The 27,774-nt window shown below is 35.7% G+C and overlaps 1 protein-coding gene across 1 annotated transcript in view; it reads left to right on the top strand.

Annotated features, from left to right (window-relative positions):
* AHI1 (Abelson helper integration site 1) overlaps positions 1 to 23,291 on the top strand; it is a 122,575-nt gene extending 99,284 nt beyond the window's left edge. The window contains exons 21-22 of the mRNA XM_081829053.1: positions 2,269 to 2,386; positions 23,017 to 23,291. Of these exons, the coding sequence (XP_081685179.1) occupies positions 2,269 to 2,386; positions 23,017 to 23,027 (129 nt within the window). The 3' untranslated portion in view covers positions 23,028 to 23,291. The remainder of the gene's footprint in view (positions 1 to 2,268; positions 2,387 to 23,016) is intronic.
* Positions 23,292 to 27,774: the final 4,483 nt, after the last annotated feature.

Below are 27,774 nucleotides of genomic sequence, written 5' to 3'. Positions count from 1 at the left end.
GGTGGTGTTTTTGGTTTTAGCACAAGTAAACATCTGAAGAGGAAGACTGAAAAGCCTATTGTGTGTGTGTGTCCAAAGCCTATTGTGTGTGTGTGTGTGTCATTGTGTGTGTGTGTGTGTGTCCTGGTCGTGTTTTTGGTTTTAGCACAAGTAAACATCTGAAGAGGAAGACTGAAAAGCCTATTGTGTGTGTGTGTCGTGTGTGTGTGTGTGTCGTTGTGTGTGTGTCGTGTGTGTGTGTGTGTCGTTGTGTGTATGTGTGTGTGTGTGTCCCATCCCCAGCATAGTGTGTGTGTGTGTGTGTCGTTTGTGTGTGTGTGTGTCCCATCCCCAGCATACACCTGTTCTTTTGCACCAGGTTTCAAAATGCAGATGATTGTTTGACATGTAGGATAAAAATTTTTAAGAACACAGAAGTAAAACTGAAAATGATTCTAAAAAGAGAAGTGGATTAGATTGTTAAGGGATAAATATATCATTGTATATAGTACTTCCATTTAAAAGCATAGTACTCTGAAATATGTACTGCATCATCATGTTAAATTACATGTTCCTAATTACTCTGACTTCTAGTGATGTTAATAATAGTAACTAATATTTCTATAGAACTTTATTTGTGTAGTAGCCTATGGCTTCCCTTTGCCAACATACTCTACTTAAATCTATTTTTTACTTAATACGTTATTTAGTGCTTTATGTATTCGCATATGCGAATGGCACTTTATGATACCAGTCATCTTTATTGTTCCTCCAGCACATTCCCATTGAAGCATACCTACTTTTTAAAATTTTTATTATCTGCGTTTAAAGATGGAAATAAAGCTCAAAGATATGAGATGATTTCGTTGTTACTTTAGGTATTGTATTAATATAAATATCACCATTAATTTTGGTCAGTGTTTAATAATGGATTCTGATAGAATTTTTAAAGCTAGATAGTTTTTTTAGCACTGGTGTGGTATTTGATCCCATCTAACTACTTTGAAAAATATTTGTTTTTTATAAAATGATATCACAACAGTTTACCAACTTTAGAACTATATTGTCATATGGTCTTAATGAATGGACTTTTTCACCAAATATGTAAAAGCCCTTTGCTTTAAGAGAAAAAGCTTAATCTAAGATACACCATTTACTGTCACTGTTTGAAAGAAGAGAAGCATTTACAAACATTATGTAAATGATGAGTCAGATAAAGGACATGTAATAACCACAGTCCACTACTATGTAGAGCACCAAAAGGGAATCTTTAAATGCTAATACAGTGGTAGTCCTGAGTGGTTTCGATTATTCTTTAAGAAGAGAGAAGGCAGCTATTTTCATATATTAGTATATATATGCCATAAACTATCCTTTAACAGTTGGCAAGTCACAGATTACATTTTGCAGTAAATTAGAAATTCAAACTTCCAAATTTTTCAGAATTAGATCACATTTTATGATTTCTGAAGATGAAGATATTTCAAAAAATAATAAATATATAGTGAATAATTTAATAATTGAACAAGAGACTAGATCATTGCCAAAATTAATTCTAAGTTACAAGATAAGTTTACTAATATAGATTTAAAACTTTTTTGTGACCTGTTGTTGTACTTGTTACAGGTATCATTTTTGGAAGACAGTATTGTATTCAGACAGTCATAGTAAGCTTTTTGTGTTAATAGAGCATCGTATTTACTTACAGAAATTTTGCTTGATCATTGTATCAGTACTGTTTTTAAACAGTGTCTTAAGAATAAGGGTTTTGATGCAATGGGAGCTATTCCACTTGGCAAGTGAGGTTACAGCTCTGTTACCTGGGTCCCCATGATGTATGTAAACATAGATATTATAGGTGTTTTCTGTGCATTCTCTGAAAAGGAAGGACCTGCTGGTTCACAAAATGCTAAAGAAATGTGGCTGTGAAACATTTTAACTTTCTTAATTGAAAGTCGGGGGTGGGATCACTTTTAATTTTCACGTCTTTGCATAACTTGTAAGAATACTCTATTTTAAGTTAATAATGTCAATTCTATGAAAAGCACATTTGATTTTGTAAGGCAGATGTGCTTTCCTATAGTGATGCTTTCGTTACCACTGTACTCCTTCCTTGATAAAAACTATTCTGTTTCGTAAACTTTTAAAACTAAGCATATAAGTCCTTACCATTTGTTTTGACCTACCATGTGGCCTGGTTTGCATTGTAAGCAAATATTTCTCATCCAGTTTTTGCATCAGTAACCCAGGAAATTACACTTTGGTTCTGATTTGCCTTTCCTATTACAGGTCAACAAAAATCTCTCGTTCACTTCAACATCAGCCTCCTCACAGCAGTCTAAGTTAAAACAGTCGGACATGCTGGCCGCTCATCAGATTCTACATCAGTTTGGTTTCACTCAGACCGGTGAGCCCCTTTCTTATTTTGAGTATTCTTTTAAATGTTCAGGTGATTTTTTTTTTTTTAATGAATGTCATTTATTTCACTTCAGGAATATAGCCCATAGCTTTGTAATGATCAGTTTTCACATTTGAATGACGTTCTAGCGTCTTTTTTCTTTATAATCACTAAAGTTATTTCAAAAGTAAATTTGAATTTGGTAACGTTAATAGTGGATACTCTCAAGCTCTGTTTTATTGAACAGAAAATAATTTTAAAGTAGCAAAACATGTGAGTTTTAAATCTGTGTAATATTAAATCTGATTCAGTTTCCCTTGGATAAAGGAACCATAGTTGATGGGTAATCCCATTTTAAAACTCATTTCAAGAAAAGCCAAGGTAAAATGCATTTGGGAGAAACAGGATACAACCTGCCAGTGACACCGTTGTTTCTTCAAAGTTGGCAAATTAATAAAATATGCAAAGAAGCTAGTTACAAAAATCTACATAAATCACTGAGTTGAAACGAATGGTACAGTTGCAAATTTTTAGGCTAATGTTTTAAATTTATTTGAATAAGATTCTCAAAGGACGTCAAAGAAAAAGCATCAAAGTGAGAAACGTATATTTTGGGTAGTTAAAGATGACTATTTCTGTTCATTTAGCTGTCTGTTTTCACAGTATTTTTTCTCTTGAATTCTTTTAGAAAGATGAGACAGCAGAGAACAAAACAATTATCTTTGTCAAAGAGATTATAATAAATTTGAGCTTCAAAAGATCAACATAATTTATTTAGAAATTTGGGGACCATATTACTTTTCTACTTTAAAAGTGTTTGGAGTTTACATACACAAGCTATTTTAATATTATTGTATTTTAATATTGCTGTATAAGTTACACATTACAGAGAGAGCATACTGGGATTAAGAATTCTTATATTCAGTCCTGGCTGTGCCTTTTATTACCCTTATTATCTGAGAACCTTAAATCTTCATTTGAAAGTGGAAATGATGTTTACATTAGATATTGTTGAAGTTCAAGTCACATAGCACATAAGAAAACACTTGGTAAACATAAAGTACCATATGAATATAACATACTTACAAACGTGATGAGTGTATGTATGCTAGCTTTGAACATACTTTCAATTCTAATTGCAAATCACTATAATAATGAAGTTATCCCAAACCTTAGAAATTTTAAATTTCTAGTGTTTCAGATGTGTGTCGGAAGTTGGAACAATGGCTTTGGTCATTCTTATAAACAGTAGAGGGCACACTGTGTGCCACCCCTTTAGACTCTTATTCTCTACACCCTACCTAGATACTTGGTTTGCCTTCAGATCATGTCATTTTAATGACTAGGAGGGAGAGAACCAGTCTCCACCACTTGATTCCTGTCATCTCCCTGTTGAGGTCTAAAATTCTTCTGGGAACAAATCCGTGATTCCACACTTCAGGATCAAAAGCATAGAATGTAAATGTCTGGTTGAGTTAATATATTGATTAAAATTCATTCAAGTAGTGTCTTAAGTTTGTCAGAAAACAAGGTGAAGATAATAGATACAAAATTCTTTCCTATTCCATAAAGGGAAAAATAAGGATATATAGGAAGCCTTTTGAAATGGGAAGAGGGGTTACCACTGAGACAGATAAAGAATAAAGGGAAAGCCAGATATGATAATGGCAAGTCTTACAAACTTCACCATTATGCATAGGCTTTGGTCCATCTCACCTTCAGCTTTCCATGGCCATATAGCTCTTGAGTGTAGCATTTCTATCATGCATGTCTATGTGTGTGCACTATCTCGGAAGCACTACCATTAAGCCCTCACTTGACTATTTTAGTTATTAATATGCTTGACCTCATTTTAAGGCATAGCCTTCCTATAAAAGTTGTTGAGATATCACTGTATAGAAAAATTATAAAAGCAGAATATGTAGTTCATTGCAAAATGGCCAAATTAATCCATTTTATTCATTAAGAAGTTTATCTTTGTGGAAAAGAATTATGCAGTAGGAAACAGGTGAGGTAGTTTCTACACCTGGTTCCATTTCTAAATGACTGTAGAATCTTGAGAAATTTTTTCAGGCCTCAGTTTTCTTATCCCTACAGATAAACAGGGGCTCTGGATTTAGTGAGTTTCTGTCTTAAAAATTCTGTGATTCTAGGGGCACCTGGGTGGCTCAGTCAGGTAAGCATTTGCCTTCAGCTCAGGTCATGATCCCAGGGTCCTTGGATGGAGCTCCATATCGGGCTCTGCTTCTCCCTTTTCCTCTGCCTGCTGCTCCCCCTGCGTGTGCGCTCTCTCTCTCCGTGTCCCTCTCTCTCTGTCAAATAAACAAAATCTTCAAAAAAAAAAAACTCTGTGATTCTATTCAGTATTCAAATGAGCTTTAAAAAGGGATAAACAGTTAAGTGTTCCTGACTGTACAAGAAATCTATTAGAATCTGAAATACAAGAATCTATATATATTAGAATCTGAAAAATAAGACTGTAAAAACTGGGGTGCCTGGTTGGCTAAGCCGGTTAAGCATCAACTCTTGATTTCTGGTCAGGTTGTGATCTCAGGGTCATGGGATCGAGCCTCCCCCACATCCTGTGGAGCCCCACGTGGGGCTTCACGCTCAACTCTGAGTCTGCTTGTCCCTCTCCCTTTCTGCCCCAACATGTGCATACAGTCGTGCTTGCTCGCTCGCTCTCTAAAATAAATAAAATCTTTAAAAAAAGACTACAAAAACTAATGTAGATAGGATGTTTAAAAATAAAAATCTTACTTGAAAACCTATGTAAATATTTAAGTCATATCTGTAAATGTTTGGCTTTGTACAGTATAAAGAAAAGCTATTTAGGGGCACCTGGGTGGCTCAGTTGTTAAGTGTCTGCCTTCGGCTCAAGTCATGATCCCGGGGTCCTGGGATCGAGCCCCGCATTGGGCTCTCTGCTCCGCGGGAAGCCTGCTTCTCCCCCTCCCATTCCCCCTGCTTGTGTTCCCTCTCTTGCTGTGTCTCTCTCTGTCAAATAAATAAATAAAATCTTTAAAAAAGAAAAGAAAAGCTATTTAGGGGTGCCTGGGTGGCTCAGTCAGTTAAGTGTCTGCCTTCGGCTCAGGTCATGATCCCAGGGTCCTGGAATCGAGCCCTGCATCAGGATCCCTGCTCAGTGGGCAGCCTGCTTCTCCCTCTCTTTCTGCCCCTCCCCCTGCTTGTGCTCTCTCGCTCGTGCATTCTCTCTCTCAAATAAATAAGTAAAATCTTAAAAAAAAAAAAAAAAAAAGAAAGAAAAGCTATTTGACATAGAGCTAATCAGTATGGGCCCCCTAGCCCTCATGTTAGGAGGCTGAAGAGCACAGGTTGATTTGATATATGTTATATATGAGTTTCCATGCTGGAAGGCTAGACTCCAAGGCAGGTTTATGGTCTGCAGTAACTTCTGTTAACCCTGATTTGGGGTAAGTTCTAGATGATGGAGACTGCTAGAAAAGTAACTTTCTTCCTAGGTTTGCATTCCTCAGAGTTTCTAGAACAGTACCTTTATTCATTCTACAGTCACTTTAAGTGGCTGCTTTGTTGAAGGTCCTCTCTTAAGGATATGGACTAAATATTACAGTCTCCGCCCTCAAGCAGCCAGTCTGACTAGAGAGAGTGATAAGCATGGAACAAATTCTGTAAGCATGTGATAGATTATAAAATCACAGTATAAACAGAGTGTCACTGGAATAAAGAGGGATAGAGCAACCAAGAGCTGTCTCAGATTTTTTTTAAAAGATTTATATATTTATTTGAGAGAGTATGTACATGTGCACACACACTGGGGAAGGGGCAGAGGGAGAGAATCTCAAGCAGACTCCCCCTCCCCTGCTGAGCGCAGAACCCCCTGCAGGGCTCTGCTTCACGACCCATGAGATCATGACCTGAGCTGAAACAGAGGCGGATGCTCAACCACCTGAGCTACCCAGGCACCCTGAGGTTTCTCAGATTTTATATGTCCAAACAAAACTCATGCCCCAAACCCCTTCTTCAACCTCTAATTTCCTTCCTACACACCAAGGCTTCCTAATCCCAGCACTCTAACCACATTTACCCAGTTGTTCAGGTTGCAGCCATTTTTTAGTCATGTTTTTCCCCACCACTTCCCTACTTCTACTCTTGTCTCTTAGCTTATTCTCCCCATAGCAGCCAAAATGATTCTTTAAAAAATGAATTAGATCATGTTACTTCCATGCTAAAAACTCTTAAATGTCTTCCTATCACAATTAAAATGATTCTCAGAGTCCTTACCCCGTCTTATAAAACCTTCCATGATTGTGTCTCTGTTTTCATGTTGGCCTCACCAGTAGGTTGGTGGGGGTGGGGTTTGTTCAGGAGGCCATGCCAAGTGAGCCAAGAAGTAGGTAACCAGACATACACTTTGACAGCTTGACTTGGCTAGGGGTCAGGTTGACTCTTAGTTAGCTGGAAGAAATGCTGAGGTGGATGTGTTTAGGAAGAACTGAGTCTGTAAAGGTAGATTGAGGCCAAATTGTGTCCTACTGAGGAATTCATATTTTATTTTTTAGATAAACTAAAGCTGTCTAAAGGTATGAGTATGAAAGACATATGATAAAAGTGTTTTAAAAAAACACATCTGGTAACTAAGGAATGGGTTAGAGAGGAAAAAAGCTGGATACAATTCTTACGAGATACTTACTTCCAGAACTATTCTTTAGGCTATTACTCTGGGTTCTTAGTTACAAAGGAATCAGTCCACTAATCCTATTAATTCTATTAAAGTTAAAACTATAAATCTCTCCCCAAGTAACTTTTATGAGAAAGAAAATTTTACAGTTTTGTCAATTATACTTTAATAAAGCTGTGCAGAATAAAAGAAAATTATAATTTTAACATTTTAGGTTAAATTGTAGGGTGTAGCTCATAATGCCTCACCATGTAGAGAACATCTAATACTGCATCTCAAAACTGTGTCCATACTTCCTTAGTATAATGAAGATCTCTAAAATAATAACAGCAATTTGTGTTTGTAAAAAAAAATGATAAAGTGCTTTCATGTACATTCTCATTTGATCCTCAATAAAACTTTCTAAGGAGTAGGGTAAACATTAAAATCACATGGAGTGGAATCTTTCTAGAGCTTCTAGGACCTTAGAACTTGCTACACAGCCGCGTTAGAGTGAAAGTGAGAGGCTGAGAGGCAGGGAGGCTGGCTTGTCAGAGTCCATATAGCTGGTGGTGTATAAAGCAAGATCTCCTCACTCAGTCCTTCTCATCCTACAGAACCAAACTGCCTACTTCTAGAGGAGGGCACAGGTGCACGAGGTGGAGTGGACTGACCCTCCGTGAGGCTGTGCCTGGAGCCACTCCTTCATTCCTGGCCCAGTGACCTCCCACTCTGCCCCCTGGTCCCTTTGGCTGGGGTGTTATCTTTTGTTACCAGCTTTGAAGGTCTATGATCTACTGTAGAGTAATAACCTGAACAGTACCGCGTCTGTGGAACAGGTGCAGGTGTTAAAATTGAGGTGTCAAGAAGGTATTTCCTGAGGATTAATGAATTTATATTTTTCTTTGACCTTTAAATATAATTCTGTGTTTGCTAGTTATTAGATTTTTTTTTTTAAGGTTTGGTTCCAGTGAGACTGTGGTATTTAAGGCCACAGTCAAATCAAGAGTTTCTCTGCAGGGAAATTTTGTTCTGTGATCATTTGTCTGAATCTCAGATCCCACTGAAACATCTCAAGAGTTTTTATGGAAGTAAATTTTAAGATGTGGATTATTCAGTAAAAATTAGAATTAGTTACTGTTATGGAGGGAGCAGAAATTAGCAGGAAGTGCATATTTGTTGGCGGGGGGTAGTTGTATCATCTTTTCATGTTTCTATTTGAAGGACAGCATGTTTCATTTTTATGTACTTAGTAGGTCTTTTCACAGCATGGTTCGAAATTAAATTTACTTCATATTCAGTAGATAACTTGCCATACAAAACATGAATCATTTTATTAATATGTCTTTATTAATGTAATTTTTATAGCATCTTTTTTAATTGTGGACTTGGAGTTTGATGGGAAAAACAGAGTGTGACATGGTTTTTAAAAATAATAGCTTCTGTCTTCTCGATATTTTGTTTGTACTTTCTATTAGCCTATATAAACATATATTAAACTTTATAGCCAACCATTTAATCTAACTTTTTATCTCATCCTAAATAGTCCAAGTATTTGATTTAAACATAATCATAAAATGATTCAGATGACTTCAGTATTGGTTAAGAGATGTCAAATTAACTTCTGTGCATCTACATGTTTAATATTTGAAGAACTCTGTTTTTCCATTGAGTTTTGCATGTCTTTGACAATTACACACTTATTCCTTTGACCAGCTCTTAAAATTAGGAGCCAATTTCCAGTTAAAGTTTATTTTTATTGTTTTCAAGGTTTCAGTATCTCTTAAGGTTTTAATTTTTTATAGAAAAGTACAACATTTTTGGAGTGCCTGGGTGGCTCATTCGGTTCAACGTCTGCCTTCAGCTCAGGTCATGATCCCAGAGTCCTGGGATCGATCCCCACATTGGGCTCCCTGCTCAGCAGGGAGTCTACTTCTCCCTCTCCCTCTGCTCCTCCCCGCTGCTTGTACCCTCTCTCTCTCTCAAATAAGTAAGTAAAATCTTTTAAAAAAAGAAAAAGAAAAATGTAAAACTTTGAAAATAATATCACTGAAATCTAAAATGAATCCTGGGTCATAGTTTCACCAGAGATTTTGTGATATCCTTATATAACTCATTGTAGGAGGTAGATTACATCAAAGTTGGAAACATGATGCTTCTTGTATTTCAAAGGAAGGGAAAGAAAACATTTTGGCAAAAATTAGGAGTTCGAATGACCCTGAATAAACACAGCTGATGGCAAAAGGGGGTTTCCATTTTAAGGAAGGTAAAATGAGCTTCAAAGAACTTTCTCATATTTTCAGAATTGGCAGTTTTCTGATAGTATTACTTAATGAAATTTAAACTGTTAGTTGAAAAGCACATTTTATTCTGATTTCAAACTTCCAGAATTCCAAGATTTCAGTTCAGGTGGTGGGATGAGTGAAAGGAATCAATTCATTGTCACAGATAAAAATGTCTACAGAATTGATTTTCTGTAGACAGATTGTCCTTAAATGTGCTTTATGGTACTAAAAAGAATCAAAAATGTTTTTATTATACAATTTTTAAAAGCAAGAATTTGTTTTCCAGAACAACCACTTTTCTGAATTCAGCATGTGTGCTTTATGGTGCAGAAAGTACTGGACCTGGGGTCCAAAGAGACAGGGGAGCTGGACCTGAGCCCTAATTGTGCCACTTCCCAGCTGTTACCTCGGCTAACTGCCTTTATCTCTCCAGGTGTATTAGCTCTGTATTCTACTTCATATGAATTTTCTACTTCATAGAATTATGAGGATCAGAAAAAATATTTTAATACTTTGAAATCCATAAGAAACTGTAGGCATAAACAACATGAGCTTTCCTAGGAAATTCTTTTGATTTTTTTTTTTTTTAAGTTTGAAATTGTGCAATTTGTATTGTGGTCAAAGGAATGGAGGAAGTCTTATTTTAAGACATGAATTAATAAAATGTGTTAAGTGATAGTATAGAAAAAAGAACATGTCACAGAGGCAAATAATGGATCTAGAATTTTCAGAAGCATGCCAAAAAAGACATTAAAATAAAGTAATTTTAAGACGAAAGTTTCCAAACAAGCATCTCAGACTTAATCCACTGGAACCCACTTAGCTTTTGAAACTTTGGCTTTCCCCGTAAGTACCAGTCAACACAAAAGCCCTGGAGGTGTGGGACTATTTTCATTATTTGGATTTTTCTGGACACTGAGCAAATGACCTTGATTTCATGGATTTTTTTTCTTTAACACATCACTATTTTATATTCCCCTTCCACAAAGACTGAGATTTCATTTGTTAGATTTTTTTGTTGTTGTCGCTTGTAATTGCGTTCTCTAAAATTGATGTTTGGTACATGAAAGATACAAGGTGCCATTTTAGCCACCAGTATCAGTATTTTACTAAGTGATTCTCCAGTGATCCAACTTAAAACTAAAACTTATCCTCACTTGTAATAGAAGCTCCTATATTTCCTGAATAATAAATATTACTTGAATTATTAAAGTGTTTCTGTGTTGATAGAGTATATCCTATATATTTATCATTTACTAATTTAAAAATTATTCTATCAACTCTAGTAAATATTAGTGTACTTAGTGGTTCATCATTCACATGGATATACACTTAGTATTAAGGTCCCCATCTAGTTACTAAATTTCTCCTATTACCCTCTGAAGAGAGAATATGAATACAAACTTTTCTCCTCATTTAAATCTCTTGATTTGAATGAGCTTAAATTTGTCCACTATTTCCTACCCAATTATTTTCTAAGAAGCTATTTTACATGATATTTACATGGTGTATAGGTTCCAACCTTACAATTTTCAACCTTTTCCCCATCTGTTAAAAATAGCCACATTTCTCTGTGTGTGGGTGTGTGTTTTGTTTAAGAACCTATTAAATTTAGTCGTTGACATATATTGTAGCATTTGCCCAGTAGGTTAATTTTAAAGGTGAAATAATTATATTAATATTCACTGAATAGTAAAAAGAAGGCAATGGAAAGCCATTAACTACAAGAAATTAAAATGAGATCCTATTGATTTATTAAAAATGGAAACTATATAATTTTATCCTAATGCAGCCAGATTACCTGCCAGACCACTGAATTTGCATTTTATAGATATTCTGATGGTTACCTTTTCTAAAACTTTCCAGTTGACAACTTCTTAATTTGTCTTTTTGTATATTTTGAAGATTTATAGACGGTATTTGCATATAGCATCCTTTTTTAAAAGATCGTGAGTAAATCTTTTGAGAGCATAGGCAAAGTTAAACAGAGCTGCTGTAGCACAGATGGTTCTGAAATACGAAAACTAATTTCAGAAAAGATATTCAGCCGCAAGCTTGTATAGCAAGATGTATGTAAACTAACCACTTTTGTCATATATGTGACAGAAACGTAATCATCGTCATGCATGAACTTTAATTTCCTGAAAGAAGCTTCTGTATTTTACTCTCCTGTCTCATTTCCGATGACAGCATTACCATTTTTCAGGTAGAAACTGTGGACCCATCTTTGACTCCTTATCCTTTCCTCTAACTAGTTAGTCTCAGAGCCTTCTCATTTCTTTATTCTAAATCTTAATTCACCAAGAGTCCTTTTGATCTTTATGATCTCTTTCTTATCTTGTTTGTTCCTTTTTGCTAGTGTCAGAGTTTTGTGGGTGTCATTACATCTTCCTAAATCTCTCTAAGTTCTTTTCTCTGAATTGATATTTTCCTTTGTGCTCAGTTTTTTCATCTATTTATGTATCCTATCTTTTTCTTTCATGCCAATGGTTTTTCCTCTATATCAGATGATCCTTGGTGTCTATCTCTTTTTAAAAATGAAGGACTGGGTACGAATATAGTGTCCCTCTTCTGTTGTGTAAATAGCTCTATTATCTCACTGTTTTGTTTACTTTAGCAGAAATCTCTTGAGAATTTTGTATTTATGGCTAAGACATATTAACTGGCAGCTTATATTTAGGGTAAGGGAGCAAGATAAATGAATCCACCTGTCAGGCTATCAGACTTATTGCCAGAATGAGAATAAGGGGACAGTAGTATTCACTGTAGAAGTCTTCACTCTTCCCAAGTGGTGTGTCAATAATATTTTTAGGGACAATTCCACTGATTTATTTTTTAATTTTTAATCTTTTTTTGGCTATGGTTAGTGCTCAGCAGCATCCATTTTGTGTGGGATCTGCAGCCTGTTTGGCCTAAGTGTTTTACATACTAACGTTCAGTTATTTCTCCTGGGTTTTGTTTTGTTTTGCCCCCTACCAAAGATGCTGTTTCTGTGTTCACAGGTCTTGACTTTCATTGTCCAGATAGATTCTGTATCTACTACAGCCCATCATAATGTTTTCAGGCAGATGTTTCTAATCACTTTTCATCTTCTATAAATTTGTTGAAATCTCTAACCTGTTTTTTTCAAGCTCACCAGTGACTTTCACATTGCTCATTCCCATGGTCAACTCTTTGTGTTTATCTTCCTTATCAGCAGCCCTTGACACATTTGATGGCTTCTTAATACACTGGTTTCTGGGACACCACATTCTTGGTTTTCCTTTTATCTCATTAGCCACCACTCTGCATTCTCTTTTGCTGATTCTTCCTCTTTTCTTCTGTGTCTTATTAGATTGCTCCACTGCAATCTGATCCCCTTTTATTTCATATATATGTGTATATATATATGAGTATGTATATATATATTCATATGGAATGCGTATATACACATATATATCCATTTCCTTGGTGATCTCTTGACTTTAAATTAAACCTATATGCCAGTGTTTTATCTTCAGCCCAGACCTCTTTTCTGAACTCCAGACCTGCAGAGTCCAGTACAGTATTCTCTAGCCTCAGGTAGCCATTGAATACTTAAAATGTAGCTAGGGTGACTTGGGAACTAAGTTTTTAATTATATTTCATTTCAGTTTTTAAATATAAATAGCCACGTATATTGCCAGTGGTTATCCTGTTGGACAGTTCAGACTTACAGAATCTACTTCTATATGAATCTTCATTATTTGACACCAGACTGATCACATGTTACAATATAAAAAATAGATTATCTCTTTTTTTAATACACGTAATGCTTTTAATATTAAAACTTCCTTAAATATAATATTGAAAATTTCATAGTTTTTCATCATTGTAACTATAGAAATGTTATTAATAAGCAGTATTGAGGGGCAGAGCAGCTGGGTAGCTCAGTCTTTTAAGTGTCCAACTCCTAATTTTAGTTCAGGTCATGATCTTAGGGTCATGAGATCAAACCCTGTGTCAGGCTCCCCACTCAGCAAGGAGTCTGCTTGAGATTCTCTCCATCTTCCTCTGCCCTGCCTCCCGTACCCTAGAACATGCACATTCTCCCCCCGAAAATAAATAATCTTTAAAAAAAATAAGCAGTATTGATATTAATTTGAATAAGAGCTCTACAAGTTTCTTATTCTTCATATTTAAATCAATACATGACATTCTGCTTGCACTTAGTTGAGAAGTCATATACACCTGAATTTAGATCCAGATTCTGTTAGTTATGCTATGACCTGGAGCAAGTTATTTCATCTTAGTGACTTGTCATTTGAAAATAGAAGATGGGAAAGTGTTCACTGCAAGTGAAAGTTTTTAAATACCAACCTATGCTTGACTTAAAATGCACTAGGAGTTATAGATAGTATCTTTATGACTATATTCCGAGCTATTTTAATCATTGAGCTTTTTATTTTAAATTTACCTTACTTCCCACTAAATTTTAGAAAGAGAAATCACTATGTTCTTAGAATTAGACTTAGTAAATGTCTTATGTTAAAATCCAAATTCCTCCAGTACATATATATTTTTTCAAAATACAATTTCTAGGCATGCTGGTTAAATCATTTCCATAACAAAAGTGATTTTTATTATATAATTCTAAAGTAGGAGAGGTGGAAAATTTCACCTTCTTTATCAGAACATAATTTACATCATGATGAAAGTAGTCATTGTTTGTGATTTACTGCTGTGCCTCCAGGGTAAAATCAAACTGTCAGTAATCAATTCACTCAAAGGTGAGGATTAAAGGAAGAATTACAGCTTTATATGGCTGTATCCGGCAAGGGGAGAAGGGCAGGTTATAAAATGGATAAATTACTTTTGACCAGGGATAGCTTTATTCTTATATAGTTTGAGAATAAGACTGCATTTAATGTTATTTAATATCAACCATAAGATGCATTTTACTATTTTTATAATCACAAACCGAAATTGACAGTTTTTCCATTTTTAAGGCAGTGAAACATACAAAATGAAGTTATTGTTGGGTATATTTCTATATATATGTAGTTTTTAAAGTAGATTTTTTCATAACTTTTCTGATAATAAGCTTAATGCATGGTTTTGAAGGAAATAAGTATTCCATAATTTTGACATCTTTCTCTAAATGTAGATGTTATTTTTAGTTTTTCAGTGTTATAGTAAATATATCTGCATATCAAAATGTTGTGCATACCTCTGATGATAAAAAATATTTTTAATTCATGTTTAAAATAAAAGGTCAAATTTGACTCCTCGTTAATCATGTTTGCTCATTCCTGCCCTTGATGTACCCGCATATGTTCCACATCACTTTCATTTCAGCCTCCATGTTCTGTGATTCTGGGAAGAGTGATGAATTTTAACAACTAGTAATCATTCTTTTATTTATTAATTTTGCTTAGGGTGGGCACTGCTTAGAACCAAGGAAGCAGTTCCCCATGTGTACTCCCTTGGTTGGGGGAAATGAAATATCATTTATAGCATAACAGTAATAACTTTTGTTTCCTTTGTAAATTCCAGTGTCCCTAAGTAACTTTTAAAAAAATTAAGTCTGTGACAAGACATACTTCAGTTTTTAAACATTTTAGTTTGTGTCTACTAAAGGCTCTAGAAATTTAGAGGAAGACTGGAAATTTGGAGGAAGAGGGCTATCTGAATTAAGTTCTCATTCACTCTTAGGTTATGCTTTATAAGACTATATTCAGAATAGCCTTCAGGTTTCCCTTAGACTAGCTAAGTGCATACTTTTGCATTTTGTGGTTTAGTCAGTTTGGTCTGGATAGCGAACAGTCTATGATATCATAGAATTTACTGGTAATGTTTTCTGGAAATGAATATCCATCACTTATTGAAAATGTCACCTAACAATGGAAATTAGGTTTAGGAACCAGTCCTTCCGGTAATGATAGAAATGTCTAGATAATGTTGATTTGTATTTTCCAGAATTTTAAATGTGTGTTTTCAGGAAGCTTTTTCCTTGAATGAAAAGTGAATGAAAATGTGAAGAATCACTCTCTGTGTTGTTCTTAGTCAGCAACTTGCCTACAAGTCTGAGAGCAAAGTTGATGACAAATATGACAACTAAGAAATGACTAAATGGAGTGACTGGTCATATTTTAAAAATAATTTAAGAAGTTTTTACATTGTAAATGTCCAATAAGTAAAAAGTAGAGCATTGTTCTAATGTTCTAATTTCAGGCAATTTACTTTTTTTCTCAACTTTCTCCCCTGAAAAATATTCAACTATAATTTTATAAAGAGTAAAAATTGAGAATGGTTTTTTGACCAGTGTCCATCTTTTTGAGCAGAACCAGAAAAACTGCATTTTAGCAGAAATATCCTAACAAAATCTGTTAGTTTAAAAAATTAAAAACCTTTGTATACTTTATCAAAAGCTAATTCATGCAGTTCATCAACCAGTGTTTATGGAGAGCCTACTGTGTGACAGGGACTGTGCCAGACTCTGGGAGAAATGGAGATGAAAGACTGCCCTCAGAGTCCTCCCAGTCCAGTTGAAGAATCCAGTGGGCAGAGAAATAGTTATACTATAATGGGGTTGAGTTCAACAGGAGATAAGCGTAAAACGCTAAGGGAGCACAGACAGGAAATCAGTCTGCTTAAATTTATTATCCCTATGAAATGCACTTAGTTTCATGGCCTTGCTTAGCATTCCATGTTGCCTACTCAATATGGAACTATATTGTCTATTTAAGACTCCTCCAAACAATAGTTTAGAACTAGGAGTCTGAATTTTGATGCTGACCTTTTACAAAGCCAGTGTGTCACAAGTCACGTAATAACCTGCATTACTGTACTGTATCCTTCAACTCTGCTTCCCAAGGGTGTTCTGGGAATAAGTGAGTGAATATTTATAAAGCACTCTAGTTTCTTTCCTATTAATATGTGTGACTCTGTGTGTGTGTGTGTTGTGTGTTTTGTGTGTGTTGTGTATATTCACCCTTCTTTTGAAAGGAATCAGATCACATCTCACAGCTATTAAGTTTTGTCAAAGCAAAGTAGGTAGTGAGCAGCTGTTGCATTTTGGCCAATTCAGAGTCAATAAAGTTTGGGGTGTTTTTATTTGGTGCAGAGGTAGGGGTCTCTTGTTTTTCTTCTTTATTTCTATTTTTGTAGTAACATTATGAGGGCTTGAAAATGTCATCTCAATCTTTTTAATCTGTGTTTTTTCAAGTGAAGATTTAACAGAATTGAAAGTAAAACAAATTAGCAGCTAATGTTAAAGGCAGTTATAAATGAACAATATAACAGGCAAAGTAATCTGGTTAATATTCATGAAGCTTTTATAAGGAAAAAGTTGATACAGCATAATAAGCATATTTTTTAAAAATGACTTCTCTTTGCTTTGAGTTATGGAAAATGTCTTCTAAATCATCATGCTTATGTTCAAAATCTAAATTTAGTACCTCTCTCTAGAATTTAAATTATATATTTTATGGATAGACCAGAGAAAATGAGTTCTCCCCTTCCTATATTCTCAATACTGTAACAGTGTAATAGATGAAAATACTTTTTCCCTTATTAAATCTTTTCTTGTTTTAACTTCGTTCTTTTGGGGTTTTTTTGTTTTGTATTTAATTCTAAAGGATGTCTAATTCTTAGATATGCAGATACTGGGAATGCACGGTTCATTCATACATTTAATAAGTACCCAGTGAGTACTTACTTTGTCTCAGGCACTGTTATAGGTGTTATGTAAATGTATCAATGAACAAAACAGGTAAAAATCCATACCCTTGTTCAGCTTACCTTCTAGAGAGAGAGGCAGACAATAAGCAAATAAGTATAGAATAAATAACAAGCAAAAGAGGGAAGGGGGACAAAGTGAACTCGGGAGTGAGGTTATGTTGATGTTTTAAATAGGGTGGTCAAGGAAAATGTCACACAGAAGCTGACACTTGAGCAGAAGTTTGAAGATAAAAGAAAGCCATGTCATCTGAGAGAATATCATCCCCAACCAAGATCTCAAGTCAGAAATATGCTTGGTGTGCATTTTGAAGAGCAAAGAGGCCAGTATGGCTAAAGTAAAGGAAATGAAGGGGAAGTAGAAGACAGTGAGGCCAGAGAAGTAGCAGGGGGCCAGATTGCACAGAATCCCATCTAAATGAAGTGCAAAACACTACCCATTCCCTAGCACTGGCAGAATTCACAAGAGACATATTTTTTAAAGGGGGGGTGGGGTATGGAATCTTACAGTTTGATACTTTCTAAATAAGAAAAATGAATAAAGTGAACTGGAGCGTATATATGATGTAGTGACAAATCCTCAGAGAAGGCATTATTTAAACTGTTACCAGATGAGAAGACTAATAATCATAAAAGGTGTTGGGGGGCACCTAGGTGGCTCAGTTGGTTAAGCATCTGCCTTTGGCTCAGGTCGTGATTCTGGGGTCCTGGGATCCAGCCCCGCGTTGGGAATCCCTGCTCAGTGGGGATTCTGCTTCTCCCTCTGCTCTTGTTCTCTCTCTTTCTCTGTCTCTCAAATAAATAAATCTTTAAAAAAATAAATAAGTAAAAGGTGTTAGGGCATTCCAGCTAGGAAGGTCAGTTAAAAGGTGATTTTACAATTGAGGTGGGAGAATGAGACTGAAGTAAGAAAATAGAGATATTAGGTTATTAAGTATTAGAGATTTGGAGTGAGAGTGGTAAGGGATAGAGAAGTAGAATTTAAGCATAACTAAGCCTTCTAATTTTGGTGAATAAGTGGATAGCAATCCATTGACAAAAATAGGGAAATCTAGAAATATTGGGAAAAGATAATTATATTTTGGATATATTGAGTTTGAGATGCCTGAAAGACATCCAGAGCGAGATATCTAGTAGCTTGCTCATTCATTTGGACCTCATTTATTAACTGTCCTGCTATGAGTCAGGCCCTGTGCTAGGAACTAGACTGTGTGCTTTGAAATATGGGGTTGGAGCATAAGTAGAGATTAAGGAGTCAATGGTATATGTGTAGTCCTTGAATCCACTGGAATTAATGAGATAAACTGGAAGAGGCTATTAAATGAAAAGAGACCAAGAGACTAAGAACCATTAGGATGACCATGAGATTGATGGCTTGGATGCTCACTACCCAAAAGACAGCCAAGGAAAAATTGAGGACACAGGCAATTACAAGAAGTTTCTCTTGGTGCTGTATGTCTTTTTTTTTTTTAATTCTTCACTGCAGTAATAAATTTGAATTTTAAAAAAATTGAATTATGATAGTATACACTTTATCTTTTTTGTAGCTTATACTTGTGATTTTCAAGATTCTGTAACATTATTGCTAAAATAATATTAGTGTTAAAGACTTACAGATATTAAATTATATTTTAAGGATTGAACACACAGAATTGAATATTTTGGCTTTGTGTATATAATAAATATGTAACATAATTATATTAGAAACATAGCTATTCTCAGATTGAATATCTAGAGCATGTCACAAAGGATATGATTTGGACAGACTTCAGTTTCCTGTTAGAGTTTACTGAAGATATTTGTCAAAAACTAAAAATTGTGTGCAGTTTTTGGTAGTAAATAACTACTATAGGATTTTGAGTAATTATTGGTTAGCACAATTAAATTATTTAAAAGTTAAAGACACACTAACATTATATATTCATTGGATCAGTGAATTTCATTTTGATTAATATTTGGGAGTAATAGCACAGATCAATGGAGACTGAAGAGACCTTCCCAAAATGTATGAGGCTTAAACTGAAGCACAGAAAGACTAAATTATCCTCACTTTTGGTAGCGGGGCTAAAATCAGGAGCCATGTTGCCTGATTGATGCAATCCACACCATAGAGTTATTCACTTTTCCCTGCTTGCTTTGTACTTTTTCAGAAGCATTAATTTACCAATCTCAAATGTTAGGGACCCCTTTCCCTCCTTCTCAGTGTTCTACCTACTCATTCATGTTTACATACCCTTGATGAGTGGGTCACCACCTATTTCCATAACTAACACAGGAAAGCCTACTGATTTGTGGTTTTGTATATTCGCTGTGCTTTACCTCTGTGGTCTGTATAGACATCCAAACTTTGTAGACTCAGGGCCCTCAGCCTTTGATGTTTCTGAGTTTGGGAGAATTTTTTCATATAATATATGAAACATATTGTTCAAAGAATGTTCTCTTTCCACAGTCTGAAATATGTACCCAGTAAATAGAGGGCTTCCCATAGCATCCTGAACAAGTCCACTGTAAAATAAATATTAACATTTTACTGGGCTAGATGAGGAAAAGTCCCTTTAAGATTCACATTTACTAAAAATTTATTTTTAGATGAATATTTAGAAAAATATTTAGAATGTGGAATGACTGTACCACTGGAGAATCTTTTTTGCCACAAGATGTTTTTAACTCTCATTTTCTGTATTTGTGTATTCCGGCATTCAACAGGCCTTTATTGAATGTGAACTGTATGACACATGCAACTAAAATGCTTGATAGAGGATTGCACAGGAATGCTGATGAATCACAGTGGGGTCAAGAGAAGAATATCATAAATGCTTTCCTAGAGGACACAGTGTTTGACCTGAGCTTTAAAGGATGTCTAGGAAATAATTAAGCTTGGAAGGAGGTGTCAGAGAGGGAGAGGGCTTAGGTACACTCTGATTAGAGGAAAGAACAGCTGGAGGAATGGCTAGGGTGAATGACAAGGGATGGTTATTAGTGAGCTGGGTAGTAGCTACGCCCTGAAGGGCTTTGTGTGCCATTTTTAGTTAAGCAGTTTGAGTTAAACACTCAAGGAGGGTGATTTTTATCCTGAAGATTATGCCTAGAATGACAGGATAACAATTTTTCCTTAGAAGAGCTATTCTGTCTGGCAGTGTGGGATATCATTGGAAAGCCCATGGAGCAAGTCAGCAGGTTTGGTTAGGAAGCTATTCCAATAATCCAAATGAGGAGAAAGGGTCCGAGCTAAGGAGTGGGATAGAGAGGAGGGGCAGGTTTTTTTTATACATATATATACACATATATGTATATATAGGTATGTATGTATACACATAATACACATATATGTCTGTATATAGTTTTTAATAAATTTTTTAAATTTTTTATTTATTTGAGAGAGTGCATGAGAGAGAGTGAGCGAGGTGAGGAGCAGAGGGAGAAGCAGGCTCACCGCTGAGCAGGGAGCCCGATGCAGGGCTCGATCCCAGAGTCCTGGGATCATGACCTGAGCCGAAGGCAGACACTCAATGACTGAGCCACCCAGGTGCCCCAGTTTTTAATAAAAATATTTTTAAGGTATGATTATTTTCACCTCAGGTTGTATGAAACAAGCCATTAAGTTTTCTTAAGCAGATCTCACTATTAGAATGTCTAATCTTTGTCATATAAGTATTTAATCATAATGCTTACTGTATTTTATTCCTTTAAAACTTCAGTTCTACATGTATTTAAAGGCTGTTGAAAAAATACACAAATATAGGATATTTTAAACATCAAAGTCAAAATAAACTAATATATATATATCTCAAACATACATAGTATGCCAGGTATGACTTAAAGTGTTTTTTCCTATATTAGTAAACTAATTAATTCTCCCATCAACCTATGAGATATGTATTGTTTCCCCTGTGCTGGAATGAGGAAATGGAGGCACAGAATGGATAAATAACTTGCCCAAGGTCACATAGCTAACAATTACCAGAGCCGGTCTTCCAAAATATACAGAATGGCTCCAGAGTCAGGATATATTATACTAGTTAAATTGTCCTTTGAAATGCATTTTTTTGGGGCGCCTGGGTGGCTCAGTTGGTTGGGCGGCTGCCTTCGGCTCAGGTCATGATCTTGGAGTCCCTGGATCGAGTCCCGCATCGGGCTCCCTGCTCGGCGGGGAGTCTGCTTCTCCCTCTGACCCTCCTCCCTCTCATGCTCTCTGTCTCTCATTCTCTCTGTCTCAAATAAATAAATAAAATCTTAAAAAAAAAAAAAAAAAAGAAATGCATTTTTTTCATGGTAAAGAGACAAAAACTAATAATAGAGAATTAAAATAACTCACACTTCTGATTTGGGACAGGAATTTTCCCTGAAAAATTTTTTTTTAAAGATTGTATTTATTTGAGAGCAAGAGAGAGCACAAGCAGGGTGAGGGGCAGAGGGAGAAGCAGACTCCCCACTAAACAGGGAGCCTGACTTGGGGCTTGATCCCGGAACAGAACTCCAGGATCATGACCTGAGCCTAAGGCAGATAATCAACCGACTGAGCAACCCAGGCACCCCTGCCCTGAAAATTATGATTTCTCAATAAACAGAGATTTTTTGAGTGAAGCTATCAATATGTAAAATATAGATATATGTTATAGTAGCTATTTATTCATTTGTGCATTAATTTTGGAGCCTTCTCTTATTTTTAGGAAGATACTCCAATAAATCCAGAGTTGGGAGAAGTGTTTGGTTTTCACTGACTGTTTTTAAATAATGCTGAGAAACTTTTTTCAGTGAAAACCTAAACCCTGTTTACTCTGCTTACATGGAAGATTTAGCAATATTCAAAACCATTGAATATTTGCTTGCCTGCTACACAATCATTAAATGTCTTAATAAGGATCTATAGTCCTTTCCCCCAAGTGTATTTTGAAATTTTTAAAACCACAAAGTTGAAAAAAAAAGATAAAACTCCTAAATTTGTACCATTTGCTTCTTCCCCTCAAAAACTTCATTCATATATCTGCTAAGAATAAGGATATTCTCTTTATAATCATAGTACTATTATCACATCTAGAAAAATTAACAATGATTCTATAATATCTAAAAAACAGTTTATATTCAGATTTTCCTAATTGTGTCTAAAATATCTTAAGTTTTTTGTTTGCCTGCTTATTTTGTCCAGCGTCCAGTCCAGATTCACACTTACATTGGTTGTTACGTCATTTTAGTCTCATTTAATCTCTGCTAATCTAGACTCCTTTGTTGTTTTTCATGACACTGACTTTTTTAAAGAGTCTGGCTGAGCCAGTTCTATAGACTATCCAGTGTTTTTTATCTATTTCACTGTGATTAGATTCAGGTTAAACTTTTTTTTTTGGCAAGAATGCTATAAGTAATACGTACTTTTTTACATCACATCAGGTGGCGTGTAATGTCAGGTTGTCCCACTACTTATGTTGCTAAATGCAATCCTTGATTAACATAGTGAACACAAGATCCTGTTGTAAAGATAAACTTTTCCCTTTGTAATTGCTGGGTATTCTGTGGGTCATTACTTTGAGACCATGTGAATAGCCTGTTCCCCAAAAAACTTACTTAATGGTTTCAGCAGCCATTAATGATCCTTGCCTAAATGAACTGTTAACAATGGTTAGGGGATTCGACATGGTGGGTTTTTGGTTTGTTTTTTTTTTAAGATTTTATTTATTCATTTGAGAGAGAGAGAGCACAAGCAGGGGGAGAGGCAGAGGGAGAGAGAGAAGCAGACTACCCACTGAACTGGGAGCCTGACATGGGGCTTGATCCCAGGACCCTGGAGATCATGACCTGACCTGGAGATTATGACCTGAGCCAGACGCTTAACCATCTGAGCCACCCAGGCGCCCCTGCATGGTGGGTTTCTAACGTTATCATTGCTTCTACATCTGTTGGCTGGTGTTTGGTCAAGAAGAGAACCTCTTTTTTTTCTTGCCTATCTCTTTGAGTATTGTGGATTTTTTTTTTCATTTAACTTATTATACTTCTTTACTCTCATTTTCTTTGTGTTGCTGAAGTTGTCCACTAATCTGGCAAAGGAGAGCCCCTTCCTGTCTATTCCTGTATCCTTTGATATGAACCATTTAGTTTAGAGTACTTCATACTTGCAGTATCCTCAGTGCATCGTGTAATTTCCCTGCCCTAACACTGGAATCAGTCATTTCTCCAAGAAGCCCTGGTACTATTTAGTGGAAAGTGGAATTTAGAAACTAAAATTGGGGGCTAAGTATACTCATTACTATTGGGATATCATTGCATCTTAGACCTTTATCACTGGACATATTTAGGAAATCATCAAGTTTTAAAAAATCAGTGAATTCATACTATGATTTCCAATTTAAATTTTAAATTACCCTTATTGTATATTTGTATGTTTTTTCTTTATATATTAGGGAAACTTATCTGTCAATAATTTGCAGATATTTTCTCCAAGTTGAACATTTGGCTTTCGACTTCACAGCACAATATTTTTAGAAAAGCTTTCGTTATACCTGGGTTTGTAAACAGATTACTTCGTTTTCTTCTAAGATTGATATAGCTTCATTTTTAGCGTTTAAATCTGACCCACTAAGAATTTATTTTCCTTGTTTATGGTGTGAGATACGGATCCAGTTTCTTTTTTTTTTCTTTAAGATTTTATTTATTTGAGAGAGAGCATGAGCGGGGTGGGGGGAGCAGAGGAGAAACAGACTTCCCACTGAGTAGGGAGCCCAATATGGGGCTTGATTCCAGGACCCTGAGATCATGACCTGACCTGATGCTTAACTGACAGAGCCATTCAGGTGCCCCAAGATCCAGTTTGTTTTTCAAAACGGCCATTCCTTCCCAACACCATGTATTAGAAAGTATCTCTTCCTCTTCCCATGTGATTTCCATATGTAACTGGATCTTTTTCTGAACATTTTAATGTATTCTGTTGGCCTACATGTCTATTCCTGTGTCATTACCACATTGTTTTAATTGTAGAGGCTTTTTATAATATAAGTTGATATTTAGTAATGTTTATTTCCAATCATTGCTCTTTTTATTCCCCAGAATTTTACTAGGTATTCTTGCATATACTTCTATATGAATTTTAGAATCAGCTTGTGCTGGGGAAAAAACTTTTTATCAGAATCAAACGAAATTCATATATTATCTTGGAGGGAATTGGCCTGTAAGTTACATTGTCTTGTTGCAGAATAAGGGATGTCTTTCTATTTGTTCTGTTGTTTGTTCAATTTGTTGTTGTTCAAACAATAGAAATTGTTTCTATTTGTCTTGAACAAATGTCTTTTTTGTCTTCTGTGTCCTTCAGAAGTATTTTAACATTCATATTGATTCTTGTATTTATTCACGAGTATTCTTTTATATTGCTCTTAAAAATGGGGTATTCTTTTTCATATATTGTCTAACTAGTTCTTTGAATATGTAAAGGATATTGATTTTTATATATTAAACCTTATACTATGATAACTTTCTGATGTATTAGTTCTGTTATTGTGTTATTTTTAGCAGTGATTCTTCTGTATTTTCTAGGTATAAAATTATATTATCTGAAAAACAATTTTACTTCTTTTCTAGTCATTAAGAATGCTTGCAAGCTTTGCACAGACAACTTTATATTAAATTTGGCAGGAAAGAACCCTGCCTCCTAAAACTGTATTCTACTGGAATATAATAAATTTTATTTCATTTTTTTCCTAGCCAGAAGTAATCAAAGCATAATTCTCTCTGTCTTATATAGAGATTAATGGTGATCTCCAAAACTCAAATAGGATGCATAATTATAGTGTAGCCTGAAGCAGATGACTCCTAAAAGAGATGTCATGAAAGAGAGAATCAGGGTTCTCTTGTCCCTAGCACAGTGCCTTGTGCTTAGTGGGTAGCCCATAAACTTTTGGTGATGATACATAACGTTGCTGGATATATGTTCTGGCTTTAGAATTTGGCATATATTCCTGCTTTTTTTGCTTTTGCAATAAATCTGATCATCTTTGTTCTTTTTTTCCTTTGATCATGGTCTTGAGTTAAGTTTGGTAGAGTTTAGGGAAACTAAAAAATATATAATTCTCCTGTGTAGGTCAGTCAAGTACAATGGGGTAAAATGTCATGTTCTAGTTTTCTGCAAAATAAAATACCTAACCATCTCCCAAAAAGCATAAAATTTTTTCCATTATCTTCTCTAGAGTGTGTAGTATCTGAAAAATTAGGGAACTTTTCAAGTAACATATTTCAGTTTTACAGTAAGTTTAGACACATTACCAAAGGAAGTAGTAAATTAACAGTTTTGAAAATAGTCATAGAAGATTAACTCAAACATTCTGATCACTAATGCACACAGTTAAAAATGCATTGTAGCACATGAACTCAGCGGATATGGCATAGATTCCATTTATTCAGTTCAAGAGTTGATGGCCTCCTGGGTTTTAGGCATTTGGACTAGGCACTATAGACGGAAAGATGAATAAAATCAGGGCCTTACCACAGGGGCCAAACACACAAATGGGTCTGGAGTGTTTATGACTTAGATGCGTAGGTTTCAGTCATGGTATTGCTGCTCATTGGTTGTGGGACTTTGGGAATATTACACATCTTCTGATTTACTTTCTGGAAGCTACTACCATTTCCTTCCTTTAAAATGGAGTTACCTTTGTGGTTTGTTCATTAACTCTCTTAAAATCCTTAATAGTTGTTGAGTTTTGTTTGTTTTGTGATGTTTTACTTTAAAAGATATTCTGATTCTTCCTCTGTCATCAGTGGCACTACCAGTTCTAGAAGGTTATTGGGTCATGTTCAGTTTACTGAAACTCCCTATGTGAGTTGCTGGCTTTCTGTTCATGCTCAATGGTTTGTGGTCCCAACTATACTGATAGAGGTCTGAGCTGTGGCAAAACACAAAAACACCTCTCTGCCGAGGCACAGGGTAAGCTTCTCCTCTCAAGTCTTATCAGTTGCAAGTTACAGTCATCTCCCAGTGCCTGGGCCTGGGACTAGGTACCTCTAGCTATGTAGGTCCCTTTGCATGTAGGCCCCTTATAGGTCCATTGTGGTGCATAGGGTCTGCCAGACCCTCATTATACTACAGACATTAAAATGACAGAGCCAGTTACCCAGAGCATTTATAGCTTCTGCAGGTTGAGAGCCCTCAGTGAACTCTGAAAAACCCATTTTTTGCCTACCCCTTTAGAAGAGACCTGCTTTCCCTGCACAGGTCCATGCTCAGCACCAGGGAGAACAGAGCCCCCCCACACTCAAATCCTGCCACCCACTCCCATTCATGACGCACTGATACTGAGATTCCAGAGAAAAACTTTTGTGTTCTGATATATTCTCCAGGGTTTGCCATCCCACTTGCCCTAGTCCTTGTAGGCCTCTAGAAGAAACTAAACTGAACTGCATGATTTCAGATTTTAAAATCATTAAACAAAGTGAAAAAGAAGATGCTCACTTAGAAGATTAAGTGGAATGGTTATCATAAAGATAAAAGTTATGAAAGTAAAATAAAATGAACTGCAAAATTTAAAGAAATAATAGGATAAAATTCACCTGAGCAGATGATAAGACTCTGCAGATTAATGGGTTTTTCAAATCTCAGGAAAGATTAATTATAGCCAAGACACAGTTAGATATACCTTGGTGAAATTCCTGATTTCCCAGATACAGGGAAAATCTCACAAGCCTGTACAGAAGAACAGGTTCTTTCCCTAGAAAGAGAGTTGAATGGGTATTGGACTCCTCATCTAAAACTCTAAAAGTGGGGTTCAGTCATTAAGCGTCTGCCTTCGGCTCGGGTCATGATCCCAGGGTCCTGGGATCGAGCCCCGCATCGGGCTCCCTGCTCGGCGGGAAGCCTGCTTCTCCCTCTCCCCCTGCTTGTGTTCCCTCTCTCGCTGTGTCTCTCTCTGTCAAATAAATAGAATCTTTAAAAAATGAAAAATAAATAAAAGTCTAAAAGCTGGCTGATAGTGGAATAACCTGTCCAGACAACCAAGATAAAGGATTTCTTATCCAAAAATCCATTATTCAAACAAAGCATCATAGATCTGCTAACAATGGAAGGCATATTTCAATATACAAGGATTTAGAGAGTACTCTAATCAAAAGACAACTGTATCCTCAAGATACATGGAAAAACATTAAATTTCTCTTTTAGGCATAAAAGAAACTTTAAGTTTTTTTCTTACAGTATTTTTTTGTTTTATAGATTCATACTAAGCACTTGTACAAATTCCTATGCACTTTTATCCATTTAAATTTAACTATAATTTTTTTTATTATGTTTATCACCATACATTACATCATTAGTTTTTAATGTAGTGTTCCATGATTCATTGTTTGCATATAACACCCAGTGCTCCATGCAGAACGTGCCCTCTTTAATACCCATCACCAGACTGACCCATCCTCCCACACCCCTCCCCTCTAGAACCCTCAGTTTGTTTTTCAGGGTCCATAGTCTCTCATGATTCGTCTCCCCCTCCGATTCCCCCCTTTAATCTTCCCCTCCTGCTATCTTCTTTTTTTTTTTTTTTAACATATAATGTATTATTTGCTTCAGAGGTACAGATCTGTGATTTAACAGTCTTGCACACTTCACAGTGCTCACCATAGTACATACCCTCCCCAATGTCTGTCACCCAGCCACCCTGTCCCTCTCAAACCCCACCACTCCAGCAACCCTCAGTTTGTTTCCTGAGATTAAGAATTCCTCATATCAGTGAGGTCATATGATACATGTCTTTCTCTGATTGACTTATTTCGCTCAGCATAATACCCTCCAGTTCCACCCACGT

This window comes from Leptonychotes weddellii, chromosome 8 (assembly GCF_054177405.1).
Source record: "Leptonychotes weddellii isolate Sample4059 chromosome 8, ASM5417740v2, whole genome shotgun sequence".
Classification (NCBI taxonomy): Eukaryota; Metazoa; Chordata; class Mammalia; order Carnivora; family Phocidae; genus Leptonychotes; species Leptonychotes weddellii.
Note: the sequence above shows the minus strand (reverse complement) of the source record. Positions and strands in the feature narration are given on the sequence as shown.